Genomic DNA, 17,848 nt, shown 5'->3' on the forward strand with positions numbered 1-17,848 from the left:
ATGAACTGAAGGCACGTGTGGTTTAGGCTGGTACTGTGACAGCCCTATGGCTTGTTTTTCATAAAGGATGTTTTTCTTTGTGGCTCAGAGAAAAAGAGAGAGAAGTTGCACTTCCACCCTGCTACTTAAGGTGTGGTGAAAGACTAAGAGCAAAAGGTGAGAAGAACAGCCGTTACTTTCCCTAAGAGTTGAATTTCATGCTCGGCCCGACAGCTGAACGGCACCTTTGACAAGGTCCCTCGGCGGTCAGCGCAACAGAGGTGCTAAATGCAAAGCGCTCGATTCTGAGAAGCCCTGCATCATCTTATCTTAAGGGCATAGAGGCGCTAATTTCTACTGCATCAGCTGAAGTTGCCTTTAAATGGTTTTTTGTTTCTTGTGATGTTCATAAGTATCACATGGTGATCAGATGGAACGAAAAAGGATATCATACAGGAAACGCCCTTAAAAATCTCAAGAAAATGTTGCTTTGTACGGTACATTACTATTCAAAAGTTTAGATTATTTAATTTTTTTTAACATGATCAGAATTGTATTATCATTACTTTAGATTTCTTTTTAAATTTCTATTCATCAAAGAATCCTGAAAAAAATATATCATGGTTTCCACAAAAATATTCAGCAGTGCAGCTGTTTTCAACACTGACAGTAATAAGAAATGTTTTTTGAGCACTAAATCAGAATATTAGAATGATTTCTCATGTGACACTAAGAACTGGAGTAATGACCGATAAAAAAACAAACAGTTTTTAACAAGAATAAATTACATTTTTAAACACATTAAAATTTAAAATTGGATTTTATTTTGTAATAATATTTCACAATATTACTGTTTTACTGTATTTTGATGGACATCTATGCAGTGAAGAGCATAACAGACTTCTTAAAAAAAAAAAAAAAAAAAAAACTACAAATCTTTAAAACATGAATATTTGTGTGGCAGGATACAAACACAATAGTTTCAAAATCTACTTAGCTGCACAGGAAACTCAACTGATTTGAATAGACTTTGAAGTTAGCATGTTGCTAAGCTAACAATTCAATACTCTAAGCAGCATGAAAATACATAACACATGCAAAACATTTTAAAAGCACTAACAAACTCAAACCTACCAGTTCCATCTTCCACATTCTCGACCTCCATGACCTCCGTGTTGATGCGGCCTCTGAACACGTACTGCGGCCCGTTGATGGATTTTGTCCTTTTGGTGGATTTCTTCCCAGACACTCTGGGTTTTTAAAGAGTGAACAAAACAAAACCAATATTGTTTAGTTTCTACACATGATTCTGATGGCTGTTTCAGTGAAGTTTTAATAGGGATAACAGTAATCTATAAGAAAACAAGTTTATGCGTGTTTAAGCAGATAGGTTACCAATATTACAGACAAGACTAATATAAAACTCAAAAGCATCTTAAAGGCCTAACCGGGACTTCCTCTTGCAGTAGACTAGGAGGTTGTCAAACAGGAAGAAGACACGTTCCTGGATGTTTCCAGCTGATATCTTCAAAAGGTTGCCTTGAAGCAACAGTTCGGTGCATATATCAGTCAAGTTCGTCCCCTGGAGAACAAAACAAAGGAACATTTGTATTGATATTGATTAACATGCATCTTCACAAGTTCCATGAAAAAGAACAGTATAAGGGTTTCTACTACAAACAAGTGATTAGCTGCCTATGTTCATGTAGCGGCAGTTGAAAAAAATTATGAAGATGCTGCCAAGATTTATACATCAGTTTATTTGATCATCCATCATTTCAACAAGTGGACATTATATTTGCAATATCCTTGTGTTTTATGACAGTGAGAATGTCAAATTTAATTTAAAACAACTCCAATCCGGTCACTAAACCAAACCTTCCATCTGTGCCTCAGATAAGAGCATCCCTTTACTCTTTAAAGGACCGGAGGAAGCCCCGACTGGTTTTGGTAACACAGACTGTGTCCCGTTCAATATCCAGTACCATTCAAAATTGATTCCACTCTGACGCTGTAGTTCGTGCTGACTCTGTACAGGATGTGATTTTCTATGCTTGGCAGGTGTGGGCGTGTGTGAGTGTGTTTGATAAGCAGACTCCATCTTCTCTGCTTAATCAATGGCGTGCCCAGACGGGTCAATTAGAGAGATGGGAATCTGCTTCCCGCTTGTTCTGCACTATTTACCTATAAAGGTGAAACACTCTGGACTAAATGGAAACTTAATGCATATGCTTTTCAATCAGACCCCACATCCTGAAACACTATATATCTGGGGTTACGTAAAGCCTGATGTTTAAGCCCTAATTTTATGTTGTGTTAAATGTTTAATGTTATCTATTCATGATCTCTGAAGAATTTAAAACTTGAGTGTGAATAATTCTGTCATTTCAAACTCATATTATTTGCTTTCTTCTGTGAAATTTTCAGGATTGTACTTGCTGCTCTTTTTCATATAATGATAGTAAATGGATACCCAGAATGTCAAGCTTTGTCAAAAAAAAAAAAAAAAAACCTAAGTGTAATGCACTGTATGCATTAAATGGTGAAAATTTTAACCATCTAAGCAACACTTAAGGCTCAACGCCAGCTATAGAAAATGCCTCACTTTGTACAACCACTCAGTACTGCATCAGATAAATCAATAAAGAGGGTTAATGGACAGGGTACAAAGAGTGAGAGAAAGAGAGGATGGAGACAAAGTAACTATGGCATAGAGAAGATGATGGAAAAAAGTAGGCGGGGAGAGACAAGCAATGAAAGACGAGCAAAGAGAGAGAGAGGCACACAAAGTTTGTGGTGGCACACAAAACTAACAGATCTCTATAGTAACGGGCCTTTGTGTTAAGACATCCTCTTCCTGTCCTAAGAAAATGTCATCAGCAGACACAAGGCGACACTGATCATGTCCACATCAGTGATTCTTTTGAGGCTACACTTAAAAAATGCTCATAAACACAAAGCATACTGTCAAATAGGAGCTTCCCAATAACAAAGAGGTTTTTTAAAGAAACATTAAACCAAACTAACGGGTGCTGCTCTATTCCTTTAAAACCATCAACCAGGAAAAGAAAAAAGTGCATTATCTATGACAAACAGCGATCATTTATCTGACTCACCTCCCAACCCTCTATGCGTGACTGTAATATCTCAAGAGCCTCTAGTTTCTCCATCTGTCGCTTGGTCTCGTTGATGTTGCAGCACACAGCTTTCATGGCCTGCAGGGCCTCCTCTACCGCGGGGTAATCTGAATGCTTCTTAGGGGTCCTCTTCAAAAGTTCCTTAAGGACAAACAGCAGGTACAAGCATGTGTTACACAGTTACAAATTTCCTTTCCTCTGGCATCATTTAGGACACACAGGCTACTGCATAATGTTAACTTATAGCTAAATATCTAAATAGTAACACCCATTTAAAAAAAAATCCTAACTGATAAAACAAAGTGTTCTCTTTCATTTGGAAACGTCACATTAGTGAAGTAAAATGTGTTGCAAATATCATTTTATGTTTAGTTTTATGTTTGTTTGTCCTGTCATACACATAACTACTGTTAATGTACTGTTAATGTATGGCTATCAGAATTAAGATATATGGAAGAAATAATCAACTCATAATGCACATGCGTGACAATAGCCATAGTGAAAAAAGGGAAGCTGTACCTTCAGTAGCAAAGGGTATTTACAGATCCTCTGAATGGGAGAGAGGAGATACCCCTCAAGTGGAACATCTGTGCTCTTCTTTCCTCCTAACAACATGAGGTGCTGAAAAAACAAACAAATGATCAGATTTGCACAACATTCCATTAAACTGATTTATGTTGAGAATACAGTGGGTTTCCATAGAAAGCATTGAAAGGCACACTCTCACATCCTGGTTTGTACAGTAAAATAAGTTTGGGTATCACTTTCACTTGAATGACAAATGACAAATTGATCTAGCCACTAATGTTTATTTGATCTTATCACTAATGAAATCTGTTGCAGGGCTTCATATGTAAAACTTATCTGCGCCAGCACGCCATGGTCACAGGATGTGTGAGGGATCTTCATCAGAATATGATGTAATAAAGTAGACTGGACTTTTTGAAAAGGAAAGGTGCTTACCAGCAGGAAAGTCCGTACATAAGGGATCTTGTTAAGCTCCATCAATAGTCTGAGTGCTTTCTCATGGTTACTACAGTACTCGCCATACACAGAGAAACGGTCCCTCTGCAGTGAAGAGAGGACAGTCAAAACACTTCAAAACACTCGATAGTCAAACTTTCTTTTGTTAGAACGGAGGTCTGTTTTTGCACATTCCAATTTATGAATCTCATGTTCAGCTACAAACTTTGTCCCAGGCTGCCAGGCCCTCTGATCCACCCACAAAATTTTGTCCTAGGCCCTAAGCTTAGCTCATATGGGAAATACTAAACGTATAATAAATATTTCAATGAATTTTACAGAGCTCAATATGCCTCTTCCTTTAACCATTCTCTCAAATACTGAGCTGTGAAGTGACATGGGAGGTGATTCAGGCAGTGAAACTGCTAGAGAAGCAACAAGGCACTGTCATTTTCCCCTACATTATTTGATACAACACAGGAAGTGAAATCAAAGTGCACAGCTTTTGCCTGAAAGCCACACCTTCTCTGTGGGGTGCAAAGCTAGGTGGAAATAGGTTATAAGGTATAAGCTAAAAAGAAAAGCAACACATCTTCAGACATTTAAAAGAGAGCAGTGCACACCTCTAATGATTAAAGATGTGCACTGTTCTCTTTTAAGAGCTTAAAGAGGAGTTGCTTTTTATTAAAGTTTAATCCCAGCATGCAGTTATTAAAAACAAATCTCTACTGCATTACTATTTAAAAGTTTGGACAGCTAGTCATTCTTTATAGTTATTATTATTTTTAAATGATCAAAAACTATCAAATACCACAGATGAGAGTCTGAGTATTATGTAGTGACCAATAAATAAATAAATAAATGCTTTTAAATAAATGCTGGTCCAACTAAACCTTCATAAAAAAAAAAAAAAATTAAATTACATTGCATTACATTAAATAGGGTCTGTAGGGTCTGTTGGCTAAAATAAGTCCAGAAGAACTGTTCATCTGGATCAAATCAGGGCTGAGATGACAGTTTATTAAAGATGCATGTGGTGAGGGTAGGATGTCATTTATCCGAGCTCCGCAGGAACAGTCTGTGTAGGCACTGTAACCTTGACGGGGACGCTGTGAATCCTGACAGGTGAGGGTGCTTGAGGCATCCTGACAGAGAAGGAAACCGATACTGGGATTCCACAGGCATTGTGTGGTTGGAGAGCAGTTGTGTGTCTAAATGAAAAGCTGTGTGTTATCTATATATGTTTGTGTGTATATGTCTAGAGAGGGTTTGGTATTTGCATTAATGTGTATGCAGTGTGTGTGTGTCAGTACTCTGGTTGGGCCCTCAGGGCTCCAGACCTCAGCACCTGTAATGAGAGAGTTTGGCAGCATCACACAACCTCATCCATGAACGAGGCGAACATCTGTCCTGGCATATGCTTTATAGCACCGTTCATCCAAAAAACACACACATACACATTGAGTCCAATTAAGATGAAATTCACTCCAGTTTGAGGTTAAAACCTCAGAATGTTTCTGTGAACTTGGTCGAAGTTCACATACAGATGCCAAACCCAACATGGCTTCTTGTGGGAACCACAGAAAGAGTTAAAGTGCCAGAATTAATATGCATGGCTGACAGCCAACAGTAAGAAATTAATTAAATCACGGTTCAGATCACAAATCATCATTATGACCATATTTCCAAAGAGGGAAAAATATTTTAATTTATACAGAACTGTTTAAATGGATAAGAAAGCTAGAATTGTAGACAGCTATTTAGACAACATTACCAATGCTTCAAGGAAGTTGCAACTTTAATGCATGTGAAAAATCTGAATTTTTAACTTTTTTTTTTTATTTTTTAATACCCCAAAATTCTTATAAAAATAAAATAGTAACCCACATAATGTCATATCAAGCCTTTCAGAAACTGAAAAATGTAACAAACCAACCGACTGAAAATGGATCAAGGATCAGGTGTATTGTTTTCTGAATGTGTCATGCAGTGATTTTGGACTGAGATCCAAAATAAAGTGGAGCAGACAGACCTTCTACTAAACCCCTAGAGCCGCTAACTAAGATCATTAAATACATTTCTTGCTCTTGTTTGAACTGAACCTTTGTTTTCTACACTTTTATTGAACTACTGGTCATGTGTCCGGCAAGTTACACATTCATCCACTTGTTAGAAAGACCACAGGGAGGGCAGGTAGTCTCAGGGCTGATAGTATTTTGAGAGAATGGAGGTATACTGTACGCATACAGATCAAGGATACTAGGAACGATCACACACTGGGATGGATTGGGACACATGTTTTGAAGGCGTGCAGAACTAAAAAGCCCCAAAACCATAATAAATCAATTGCTAATCAGAAAAGCAATAGTTCAAAGATGATTTCTAATGCAATCTCATGGACTCACAAATTTGAGGAACACATGTCCAAGAGAATGGTGTGCTTGGGGTTCAGGCTGCAAACTGGCATCCAGAGTGGAAAGAAACTCAAAATGGACTTCCAAAATGGACTCAATGTTGGAAAACAAGATCTGCGTGAAAGGAAGAAATCATTTTTTTTAAATCACCAAAAATAACACAATTTTTAATCTAATGCAGTAACATTTGAAGTGTCCAAATATCTTGGAGCCTCTGTATATTTTCTAAATAATAATACTGCATGTAAATGTTGTGTGTGTGATAATGTTTTTTTACCTTGACCTGCTCTGGAGTGAGACATTGTTGGTTTTCTGCAGTCTGCCTTATTCTCTGGAGAAAAGCCTGTTGATTTACAAAAATAGAGAGAGACACAGAGGGAAAAAAAGTTAGTGTTTACACAAGGAATCACTGCGGTGTGAAATAAAGGTGGGGCGGATTTGTATGGTCGCCACACTTATGTTAATGTTTCAAAGTTGTAACATTTCCTGTAGGTTTACACCCTCCTTCTGCCTGTAACTCTGACTACAGACTAAACATTCACCTTCAGTGACAAACCCCCATGTGAAGCCAAACTCCACATACTGCACTGAGTACTGGAGATGAGAGAACAAACAGAAGTGTCATAAACAAATTTTCAGAGTCTTTACAAAGAGATCTTAACAGCACTTTACCCTGCTGTGTATACAGACTATGTGCTAAAACTGTAAGGACGGGAGGCCTTTTACACAAAAATGCACACAAAACTATCAAAACAAACACAAATCTCAAAGTAATGATTTATATCTGCATTTACTGCATGTTAATACAGCAAAACTTTGACTCCAATGCCCCTATTATCAACTACAATATGATCTTTCCAGTTTTTCCATTTTTCACTGGATAAGGATTTAAGGGAAAACATTTTTTTTTTATATTTATATTTTGTACTAACAATCTCTACCCCCAAAAAATATATATTCATTATAAAAACGCACATGGAGTTAATACGATTTTAATAATTTACAAGACTTTTCCATGGGTGGGAACACTGATTCTTAAAAAAAAAAAAATTGTTGAGGGGGGTGAATTAAAATAAGAAATATCCAGATTTTTTGTTGTTTTAACATAATTGAAGTACTTTTCAGTCATCTTGAAGCACCCTTGAAAATTTGCTGAGGCCCCTAGTGGGCCCCAGCTCCCTGAGAACCCCTGATATATCCACATTTAGACTAACTGTGAGTAAACAGTATATTTGTTGAACTGTGGACAGCCACATTACCCATAATCTTCATTCAGCTTGCTGAGAAGCAGATACAAACAGAAGCAGAGGGTTGAGAGGGAATTATAAATATCTTCATCACTGATTTGCACAGTTTTAGAAGAGTCTCCCCTGGAGAAAGACAGTCTGCCACTCACTGACTGTTTCTAATTCTGGCTCTGTAAAACACATCTCATCAGGAGCAGCAGCAGCGGCAATGAGGCGATCTGCTAACAGTGTGCTCGACTTGCTCCGCCCCAGTGTCTGTTAAATTACCTGTCACTCCGCGGGTATTGTCTCTGACAGTCTCCAACAGCAACACCACACAGCTAAAGACTTATCCTGAGCGGTTTCACCTTTGCCACCTCTACTATTGATGTTGGTTTTTTTCATTCCATTTTTCTCTTTGATTCTTTTATTAGCATGTGAGGTGATTTTGTGCATCAGCATAGGGCTGATTGTTTTAGTAGAAAAATCTCTCATCGCCAGTCTCCTTCATCCCTCTCTCATAGATTTTAAAGGCGAACGAGACCTTAAATGCAGGCCATCACGCCTCTTTTTCCTTTCCCACATAACAGGATGAAAAGTTCGCTAATGAGAAGCACTCGCTGTATCTCCTCCTGGCATCCTTCTGATAATGACAGACTAACTCTCAGTCACACTTCTGTGTCTCTGGAAGACATTTAGGATGGCAGCTTATGCTCCAAAGAGTGTTTGTTTGTAGAAACTCTCCAACACATTTAACTGTAAACATCATGTGAAATCACATGCTTGCACTCAAGAAATGCTCAATTCAACTTAAAAGGACAGTTCACCCGAAAATGAACATTTTGTCATTTACTCACTTATATTGTTCCAAACCTTTACGGCTTTCTATTTTCTGTAAAACAAAAACAATATTTTATAAGATATAGAACAATATATTATAAGAAAGCGTTTATTGTCTATACGTTGTTTTCAACCCCACTGACTTTCATTGTATGGACAAAAGCAGTCTAAACATTTGTCAAAATATCTCCTTTTGTGTTCTTCAGAAAAAAGAAAGTCATACAGGTTCGGAATGACATGGTTTATGTTTAGCTAGTCAGATTTCCCAGAAGGGACCTGAACACACTTGTAACTGACACTTAGTGTAATATGGGTGTTGATGATGGTGGTCCTGTTGTTCATTGCAGTTCCTGGTGGCAATGCGAGGGGCCCGTCCCTCAGGCGTGTGCTAATTTAATCTGTCATATGGCCCATCCACAGTAATCTATAAAATGGTCATCCATGTGACTCAGCCCGAGGGGCTGGTGGAGTTATAGACAGGATGCGAATCTCCAAACTGCCACACAAACAGAACGAATGGTGTGAAGAGTAAAAGGAGTGTTTGCATGACATGGATGGAGTTTATGGAAAAGATTTCTAAATATTTTCAAAAACTCATGCCATTGGTTGAGTAAATGTTGCTTTGTTGGGATGGTCATGACACTCAACAAACAATTTTAATAGTAGGGTTACATATAGCCATCTCTGTTAGATGGGATGTGAAATTGTTACACTGAAAAAAGGCACACTTCATTCACCTGGACTAGTTTGAGAGTTTTCTTCCTAGGCATGATTTGGCCCTTCTCTGGCCTTTTCCTGCATCATGCTTACGTCAATAAAACCACGTAAATAAACAAATACTACAAGGCTGCATTGTGATTCCATGGCAACGGTTACCGTTTCTATGGGCAACGGAGAGTGTGAAGTGAGCAGCAGAGGATGACAGGTGCAACCGGGGGCATGTGTGTGAAATGAAAAATGAATTCATTCATTCTGATTCAAAGAGGCACTAAGCTAATGAAATATTGCACATCAACCTTTACAAGCAATTTTGTTGTGACTTCATATGATCTCTTTCAGTAATCAGATGATCCAGGGTTTCGTTTCAGCTCAATAAAAAGAAGAGCTGGAACAAAACTAAATGAGAGGACAGAACTCTCAAATGGAAACTTCAAGTGTGTGAGGGCTTCAGACAATACCAGATGCAACTGACACGTAGAGGAGAGTGAGGAAAATGGTTAATTGCAAAAAGTCAGAAAATCTATCTATAGTCTATAGGCAAACTGACTAATTGTAAGCACTCTGATGAGGTTTACATATCTGAAGACTGTGACTGTCTGTTCTGTCCAGCTGGTAAGAGGGACAGGGGAATAGAATTACACACAGTAGAATAGCCACAGGCTGTTAGATGCAGAAGTGCATGAATGTGTCCATATGTCCCCACAAAGGAAACAAGCTGTTCGCTGAATCTTTTTTTCCCCCTCAATGAAATGCTTTGCCAGGAAACAGACATTATAATTTTGCCACCTGCAACACAGGGTGACCTTAACCAAACACTGACACTAATTCAATGACAGGAGCGAGACCTTGGCCTCTTGCATTTCAGGAAGGAAAAGGCAGAACAAACCTTTTCCGTAACAAAAACACTGCTGTTTCCCACACACAATACACCAACACTGTTCATTGTTTAGACGTTTTCCTTTAAATTAGCCCGTTATCAAACAATGATTGTCATTACTGAGACTCGGAAGCTTGCACAGCCTTTCACCCTTGTACTGAGGATGGACTACTGCCAAAAACAATATACCGCATGGAAACTGTGAAGTAATACTTGCGCGCATAAACACTCACAGAGCACTGAATATGCACTCATTAGTGCATCTGAGAAACCACAGCCATGTATGATGTCCACTGCAGTTTGAACCACCACACAGTATACAAATTCCCGTAAGCCCCTTTAAAACGCATGTGCCTGGACAAAACATTAATGTAAAGTAAATGTACTTGTGGTGACATTATACAGCCTGTAGTCATGGCAATATCTTTCACAACAGTGCCTTCTATAATGTGTACATTAAAGGAATATACGAGAAGCTCTATTGACAGTATCTGTGGCAAATCATTTCCCATAAACATTCATGTTAAGTGCATTTCTGTCAGTACATTTTGTTTTGTTTGCTTTCACAATTTGGGAACAAGTCAGTGGAATTTAACTTTAATGGCTTAACTTTAACATTAACCCATAAGATTTGTTCAAAACTGGCTCATGAAAATGTCAATTTTCTTAATTCTATCTCTCACTATGATTAATTCATATCCAGAATTAGAACAAAAGTCCATTTTTTTTTTTCTGGTCTGAAACTTGAACCGTGTCACAACAAAGTCACAGGCATTAAAACTCATCAATAAGTAACCATATTCAGTATGTATAACAAAATTGTTTTTTTATTAAGTGCAGTAATTGCCCCTGGAATTAATTAATTTTATTTATTTATTTATGAAAATATGAAGATTTATCTCAAATTAATCTTACATTTAATCTTTAAATTAAAGCACAATTTTATCTTCAATTTAACTAAATCTCAGTATGAACATCTATGAATTAAATACAAAAAACATATCAAATACAAAAGTAGCAATAAATAATGCACACAAAAAATACAATACCTTTTTTGTCCTTGTGTTAGGTTATATAGCTTTATAGAGTCTTTTTTTAATGTTTGGAAGTGTTTTATACACTTTTCCATGAAACAAAAAAAAAACTTTTCTTACTAGCAAAACAATCAACAATATTTGCCATTATGACAGTGAATAATCACTACAGTGTCTGCATCAAACTAAACTAGAAAAGCCTAGAACAATAAAAATTAATAACAATAACAATGCAAATGAACAAGTGAAATGCATCAACTGTTAAAAAACATTAAAGCAGGAATTCACCATGCCGGGCATTTTTATTTAGTAACTTTTTGTGACATTTTTGGACATTGATTCCAACCCACAGTGTTAAATGTAAAAACAAAATCTTACAAACTGAACCCTTCAGATGCAACTTTCCAGCTGAGGTGCCGATATAACCAGCAGCAGTTCAGTTCTAACAATGGCACATGGGCAGATCTTACCAGAGTCTCAGAACTGAGAGGAGGACATGAGTGAAAACCATTCACTTTGGTCCAGCACATCTCTTTCCTCAAGAGCCTGAAGAGCCATTTCTGTCACACTTGCTTGCTCCTGGAGGGGTCAGACACTGAACAGCGATGGGCCACTCTAATGACCTCCTTTACGGCCTCTCTCACAGACGAGAGTCTTTCATTATCATGCAAACAGACACACCACTTAGTCCCTCTCTGATAAACAAACACCACTGCAACTCAATTAGCCGATATTAGCAATGCCAATGTGCTGCCTTCTGCCAGTACGGATAAATAAAAACGTATTATTGCTTGTGTTTGAAATAAGCCTTGCAATGTGCTTAACCTGACCTTCCATTTCCAATGTGCGAAATGAACAGGAAGTAATAACAACTGGGATTTTTCACTCTCAATACATTATTTTATCAGAATTCCAAATGTCAGGAAAAATTTTCAAGATATTTGCAATAACGCAATATGTGATGAGGTCATGTGACAAGCAGTGCTTATGTAAATATGAAGTAAATATGAATATTGCAGGTTCTGCAGGTCTCTGTGTAAATGAATGGTGCAGACACATAGTTTCATTGACTACACACATACTGAAGCACGCGTGATGCTCACTGTGCTTTTTGGCCTTTGCCACCTCAATATATGAGTACATGAACATATGAACATAATCTCTAGAGCAGGGATCTCCAACCCTGCTCCTGGAGAGCTAGCATCCTGCAGACTTCAGTTCCAACCCTGCTCCAACACACCTGTCTGTAACTATCAAGTAGCCCTGAACACCTTGATTATGTGTAGCTGGTTCATGTGTGTTTGATTGGGGTTGGAGCTGAAATCTGTAGGACGGTAGCTCTCCAGGAGAAGGGTTGGAGACCACTGCTCTAGAGTTACCATGAGAGTCACTTTATGAGCATTTTACTGTTTCCTTTAAATAAAGCTATCGTCATATACATAAACAGAAAGCTAAACGCTTTCACAATAAACTTAAAAATAAAAGTTTGGTTTAATGAAGAAACCGTGACAGAAATGTTACTTAAATGTTAAAAAAAAAAACTGTTTTTAAAGGAATATTTACCAGAAAATTATTGTCCAGGACTTATTTAGCAGAAAAACGTACATACACACAGTATTTTTGGGCAAAAATTACTAAATTAAATTATATATTTTTTTTTTTATATAAAATCAATTAATTAGAGATGCTTTTGATTATTAATATTTAGTGAAACCATTACAATTAATGGAAAACAGAATTTGGTAAAAAAAAATAAAACTGAATTTGAGAAAAAAAAATATATAACATTTCATGGGCCTTAAAAATGTAATTTTTGTTAAACTTGATAAACTGCTGATTAATGTTTTAGCTAAGTTTCAGGATTTCAAATAATTAAACATGCTTTCTTATTATTAAAATTTTAAAAAGAGTCTAGAAAAATTTAAATGGGAAAAACTGAATTTAGAAAAATATAAAACAGACTTCATAGGGCCCTATGTTTATAATAATGGCCACTGCTTCAGTATTTTAAAAACAGTGTGAGGTACAAAGTGTATACTGCAGTATATGTAAGTTAATATTTTGATTCTGAACGTAGGCAATTTGTAAAACAGCTAGCTAATATTGCAACGTGTACATTCTGCTTGAAGAATCTTCAGGAAAGATGATCTGTTTTTTTTTCACTTTCCACTGATTAGTAAATGGTGAGTGCAATTAGGAAATGAGAACCTTCCTCTAAAAATATAACCTTTTTAAAGAAAGAACAACCCCGAAATCAGAGCAATGGATGAACTGAGGTGATACTTGTGAGGAAGGGGGAAATAAAGTTGAGCTCTCTTTACAAAAAACAAAAAGAGGAAGGATATGACTCTAGATAGGAAACGATGTGGTCTGACGAAGCTTCGTGCGGTCAGTGCACAGAAATAAGGCCACATGCATGTCAGTGCACTGCTAAAACAGAGAAACAACTTCAGGCAGTGTGGACAAATTTGCGTTCTGCTAAACAAAGAAGTGTATCTCAGACTGGCAAATCCATTCGACACACTCACTGAGGTATCATTCAGGCCCAAAGACTTCAATCCTTTAGGGTATATTGTGTTTGTAGCCCTTCTTGATGTTAGAGAAGTAAAGCCTCTGATCAGAGCAACAAAACATAATTTTACAGAGTAAAACATTGTGAATTCATGCTATTACGTTAAAAGAGGTGAAAGTTTGATTGACGTACTTTACTGTCTCACTTCGCTGGAGATCTAACCCATCAGCCTGCTGAATGGTAACAGAAGGTCAGACATGGGCAATGAGCCTTTTGTTTGATGTGAAGCAGTCAGGCAAAGATGGACAGACAGTAAGGTGGACCAAACCAGACTGGCCATATGCTGTCAAGGACTTCAACCTCTCCCAACAGGACTGAGGGTCAAGAGCCTGCTGCCAACACTTCTGCCACCACCAGACATCGAGACTAGCACTGTTCTGGTTGACCTAGCAGCACCAGGCCACAGACGGCGAAAGAAAGTGTGGTGGACAATCAACATGTCCTGGGATATCAATTAGAATATCATCGAAAGCAACATCATGTAATGTCAGATGGTTTCCTGTTAAAAAAATTAACCTTGGTTAATTTACAGCAAGACAGTGGGTAGTCCAGACACTGAGCTATTTGATTTCTAGAATGTTCTCTTATGCGTTACCGAGATCCTGTTTTTTTACCACATGCACATACATAAAAGTGCAAGAATTCTGTCACACAGGGCAAGTACAGTGGCACTCTATTGAAATAAGGGACAAGTCTGGCTATTGCAACATGCTCTTTTCAAACCTCTGGTTGTGAAACTAGGGTAAACTCAGCAATTTCTTTAAACGAGACGGCCCCTCCAACTCATTGACTAAAATAAGTGGACAAAAGGCATAGCATTTAGGATTGTTACATTTGTACCTACCAATTTGTAAAATAAAATAAAATAAAATAAAATAAAATAAAATAAAATACAATACAATACAATACAATACAATAAAATAAAATACAATAAAATACAATAAAATAAAATAAAATAAAATAAAATAAAATAAAATAAAATAAAGCTGTGACCCCATTTTATGGAAGAATCTGTCAGATTCTGATCAAAATCAGCCAGCTACAGATCAGGAAAAAAGCGGAAACTCAAAAGCATTAAGGCACACTTCTAAGCCTTCACTGTACCATGTGATTCCTACTAATCGAGCAAAGAAACAGAAGTGAGACATTTGAAAAACCGTGATGTGCAGTTTTTACAGGAGTTACACAGAACAATGTGTACAAGTGCAATTTCTGAACCTGTACAAGTGCATTTTCTGAAACCTGGTCCAACAAATGATAATCAAATAATATTTTGATACTTTAAGCTTTCAAATAAAAATGGCCCCATTTAAAGGGGTTATATGACTTTGCTAAAAAGAACATTATGTTGTGTATTTGGTGTAATGCAATGTGTTTAAGCGGTTTAAAAAACACATTATTTTCCACATAATGTACATTATTGTTGCTCGTCTATGCCCTGCCTTTCTGTAACACGCCGATTTTTACAAAGCTCATCATTCTGAAAAGCGAGGTGTACGCTGATTGGCCAGCTATGCAGTGTGTTGTGATTGGCCAAATGCATCAAGTGTGTGATGGAAATGTTACTCCCCTTATCATACTGTGATGCCATGTCCCGGTGCGATGAGACAAAAACAATAAAACCCATTACAAACGAGGCATTTGTAGCATCCAGTGGGGACATAATTACTGATTATAATGACTTATACTGTCTTTTTATTTGTTGCGTTGTGTATCGCTCCATGTAAACATAAAACCATGTCTGCATTTGTGATTGGAGAAACGACAAACAACAAGCGCTACTCTACACACAAGCGCTACTCTACACTGCTCAAAACTCTCGTTTGAATCGTCATTGGCAAATTCTTTAAATATGTAAACGTACTTACAGGCTGTGAGTCAAAAGTGCCAGACTGTTCTTGTTGGATTTGCCACACTTATAGAAACAGCCTTTGTGCACAAATGCATTGTCGGCTACTCTGCAGTTCAGGAAACAGTCCTCTATAAAAATGTGCTGCACACATCTGAATATTTGGGTTGAACTGTTCTGGAACAGTGTTGTAAATACAACTTAACCACTGATTTCTATTGTGTCCTCTTTTGGAAGACCAAACAAAATAGTTTCGTTTTCACAATGAAACACACAGCGGGCTTGAGTGAGGAACGGTCGGAAGGCTTGAGAACGGGGTGGCCAGCGGATTCAACGAAAGAGCGGCCAGTGGGCTTGCGGCAACCACGTGACGACTCCAGGCTGGACTCCACTTTGTCCACAGTGAAAGCCAATCCGGCGATCCACAGCGCAAAGCTGATGCATTTTCTCAGCGATCAGCACGGATCAGCTCTAGGCACGACATTTTGTTCACGACATGGCGGCAGCGACAAGAATACTACAGAGGGAATAAAAGTTACGCCTTTCTTTGCATGAACATTTGGGTGGTGTCTTAACTTTTATAAAGAATATCTCTTTGGTTTGGAGACTTTAGTCTTTGCAACTTTAGGGATTTTATCTATGCACGAACAGCTTGTAACACTCCAAAGAGAAAGGAAAATTTGAAATTGCATCATATGACCCCTTTAAAGGAGTCATGAACTTCCTCTGTTTTTTTATTTTGTACTGTTCTCAGAGGTCCAATTATAATGTTATCTAGATATTTACATCAAAAAAACATCATAATTTAGAAGTAATAGGCAACTTTCTATCCTGTTTTTGACCCCCCTCATCTGAATGCTCTGTTTGAATAGGTGTGGCGGACTGTAGACTCGGAAGTAAATGGCCACTGCTATAATTGGCTAACACTTGTGTATGTTTGACAGACTACATCCTTCACAGATGGATGTATAAATACTCAGTACATATTAAACGATCTGTTTAACAGACAAAGCAATAGTAATCACTTAATAAATACTGTTACTCACACTTGTGTGGTGCAACATTACTTTCAGATCCATTATAGTCGGCAAAACATCGTCTTTTAGTTTAGTCAATCTTTTTGAAAATCCTGTATCTAATTATGCCTTGTTTGTAAACAAATCCGCAGTAAAATGAAGTGAACAAAAGACTGAGTTCTTACTGATGCAGTCTAGAACTTAATTTAAAATAAAGTTCATTCACTCTTTCCTAATGTTGGGATCAGAAGGAAGGCAATGCAAAGACTGTTTTCCCCACAACTTGGCACTACACAGCATCTTCTTTTCTTCAGAACAATCTTTATCTTTTGGTTTCCACGTAGAGCTGCGTATGCGCCTCTTTCATAAACATCAGGCACGAATCGGTGGTGGGGCTAAAAAGACAGTGATGTCGACCTTCTTCTGCGGAGGTGGGGTTTATCCACACCTATTACATCATAGAGTAAAACATTCCACAATCTGTTGTTTTGGCAGACTGCCTTCAATATAAGCTGTTTTTAGAGTTTGAGTCAAATTTTTGAGTTCTGAAACTTACAGGATGCTTTTATAGTACAACGATCTCTTATATGTCAAAAGATCAAGAGAATTTTGGTTGCTCAAGGCCCCTTTAAGGAGGATAAGGCCTATATAAAATATTGTATATTAAGCTCAGTACGGAACGTAGCTGCTCAGGTTTACAATTTTTAATATCAGATGTTTACACTAAAAAGCTAGCACCAAAGTGAACAATGTCTTACACTACTTTTAAGGGGCTGAGATGATATAAAAGCATGTCAGAGTTCTTTCTCCGTCAGGGTACAACTACCGTATATTGACACATCAAACAAGAATGTTTCACATTTACACATATCTTCACATTTATGACCACAAATCATCTCCAGTAAATGTAAATATAGCATTCCCTGAATATTAGCAACACAGTTTCCAATAGCAACTCCTCATTGTAAGAATAAATAAAACAAGTATAGAAGTATAGTATCTTTATACTACTGTCTCAGAAAACTGAATGTGATTACTCAGCGTTCAGGCGTAAATAGACAGCAGACATTTCTGCAGACACTTTCCTAACATTTAATTTGCCTGAGAGTTGCTTTCATTCAGCAGTAATTCTACAGAAGCAACAATGAGGAGGAGTTTCAAATGAACAACAATAAAGTGAACTCAGGCATTCTGAAAAACTAGGACAGTTTGAAGGAAATA

General features: G+C 37.5%; 1 protein-coding gene across 1 annotated transcript in view; it reads right to left on the reverse strand.

Moving 5' to 3' along the window:
• Positions 1-17,848, reverse strand: part of LOC122138332 (phosphatidylinositol 3,4,5-trisphosphate-dependent Rac exchanger 1 protein-like) — a 69,511-nt gene that overhangs the window by 39,293 nt on the left and 12,370 nt on the right. The window contains exons 2-8 of the mRNA XM_042730417.1: positions 6,771-6,836; positions 6,485-6,607; positions 4,080-4,184; positions 3,636-3,737; positions 3,096-3,257; positions 1,428-1,561; positions 1,114-1,229 (exon numbers count right to left, since the gene is read on the reverse strand). Of these exons, the coding sequence (XP_042586351.1) occupies positions 1,114-1,229; positions 1,428-1,561; positions 3,096-3,257; positions 3,636-3,737; positions 4,080-4,184; positions 6,485-6,607; positions 6,771-6,836 (808 nt within the window). The remainder of the gene's footprint in view (positions 1-1,113; positions 1,230-1,427; positions 1,562-3,095; positions 3,258-3,635; positions 3,738-4,079; positions 4,185-6,484; positions 6,608-6,770; positions 6,837-17,848) is intronic.

This window comes from Cyprinus carpio, chromosome B8, assembly GCF_018340385.1.
Source record: "Cyprinus carpio isolate SPL01 chromosome B8, ASM1834038v1, whole genome shotgun sequence".
NCBI classification, from domain to species: Eukaryota; Metazoa; Chordata; class Actinopteri; order Cypriniformes; family Cyprinidae; genus Cyprinus; species Cyprinus carpio.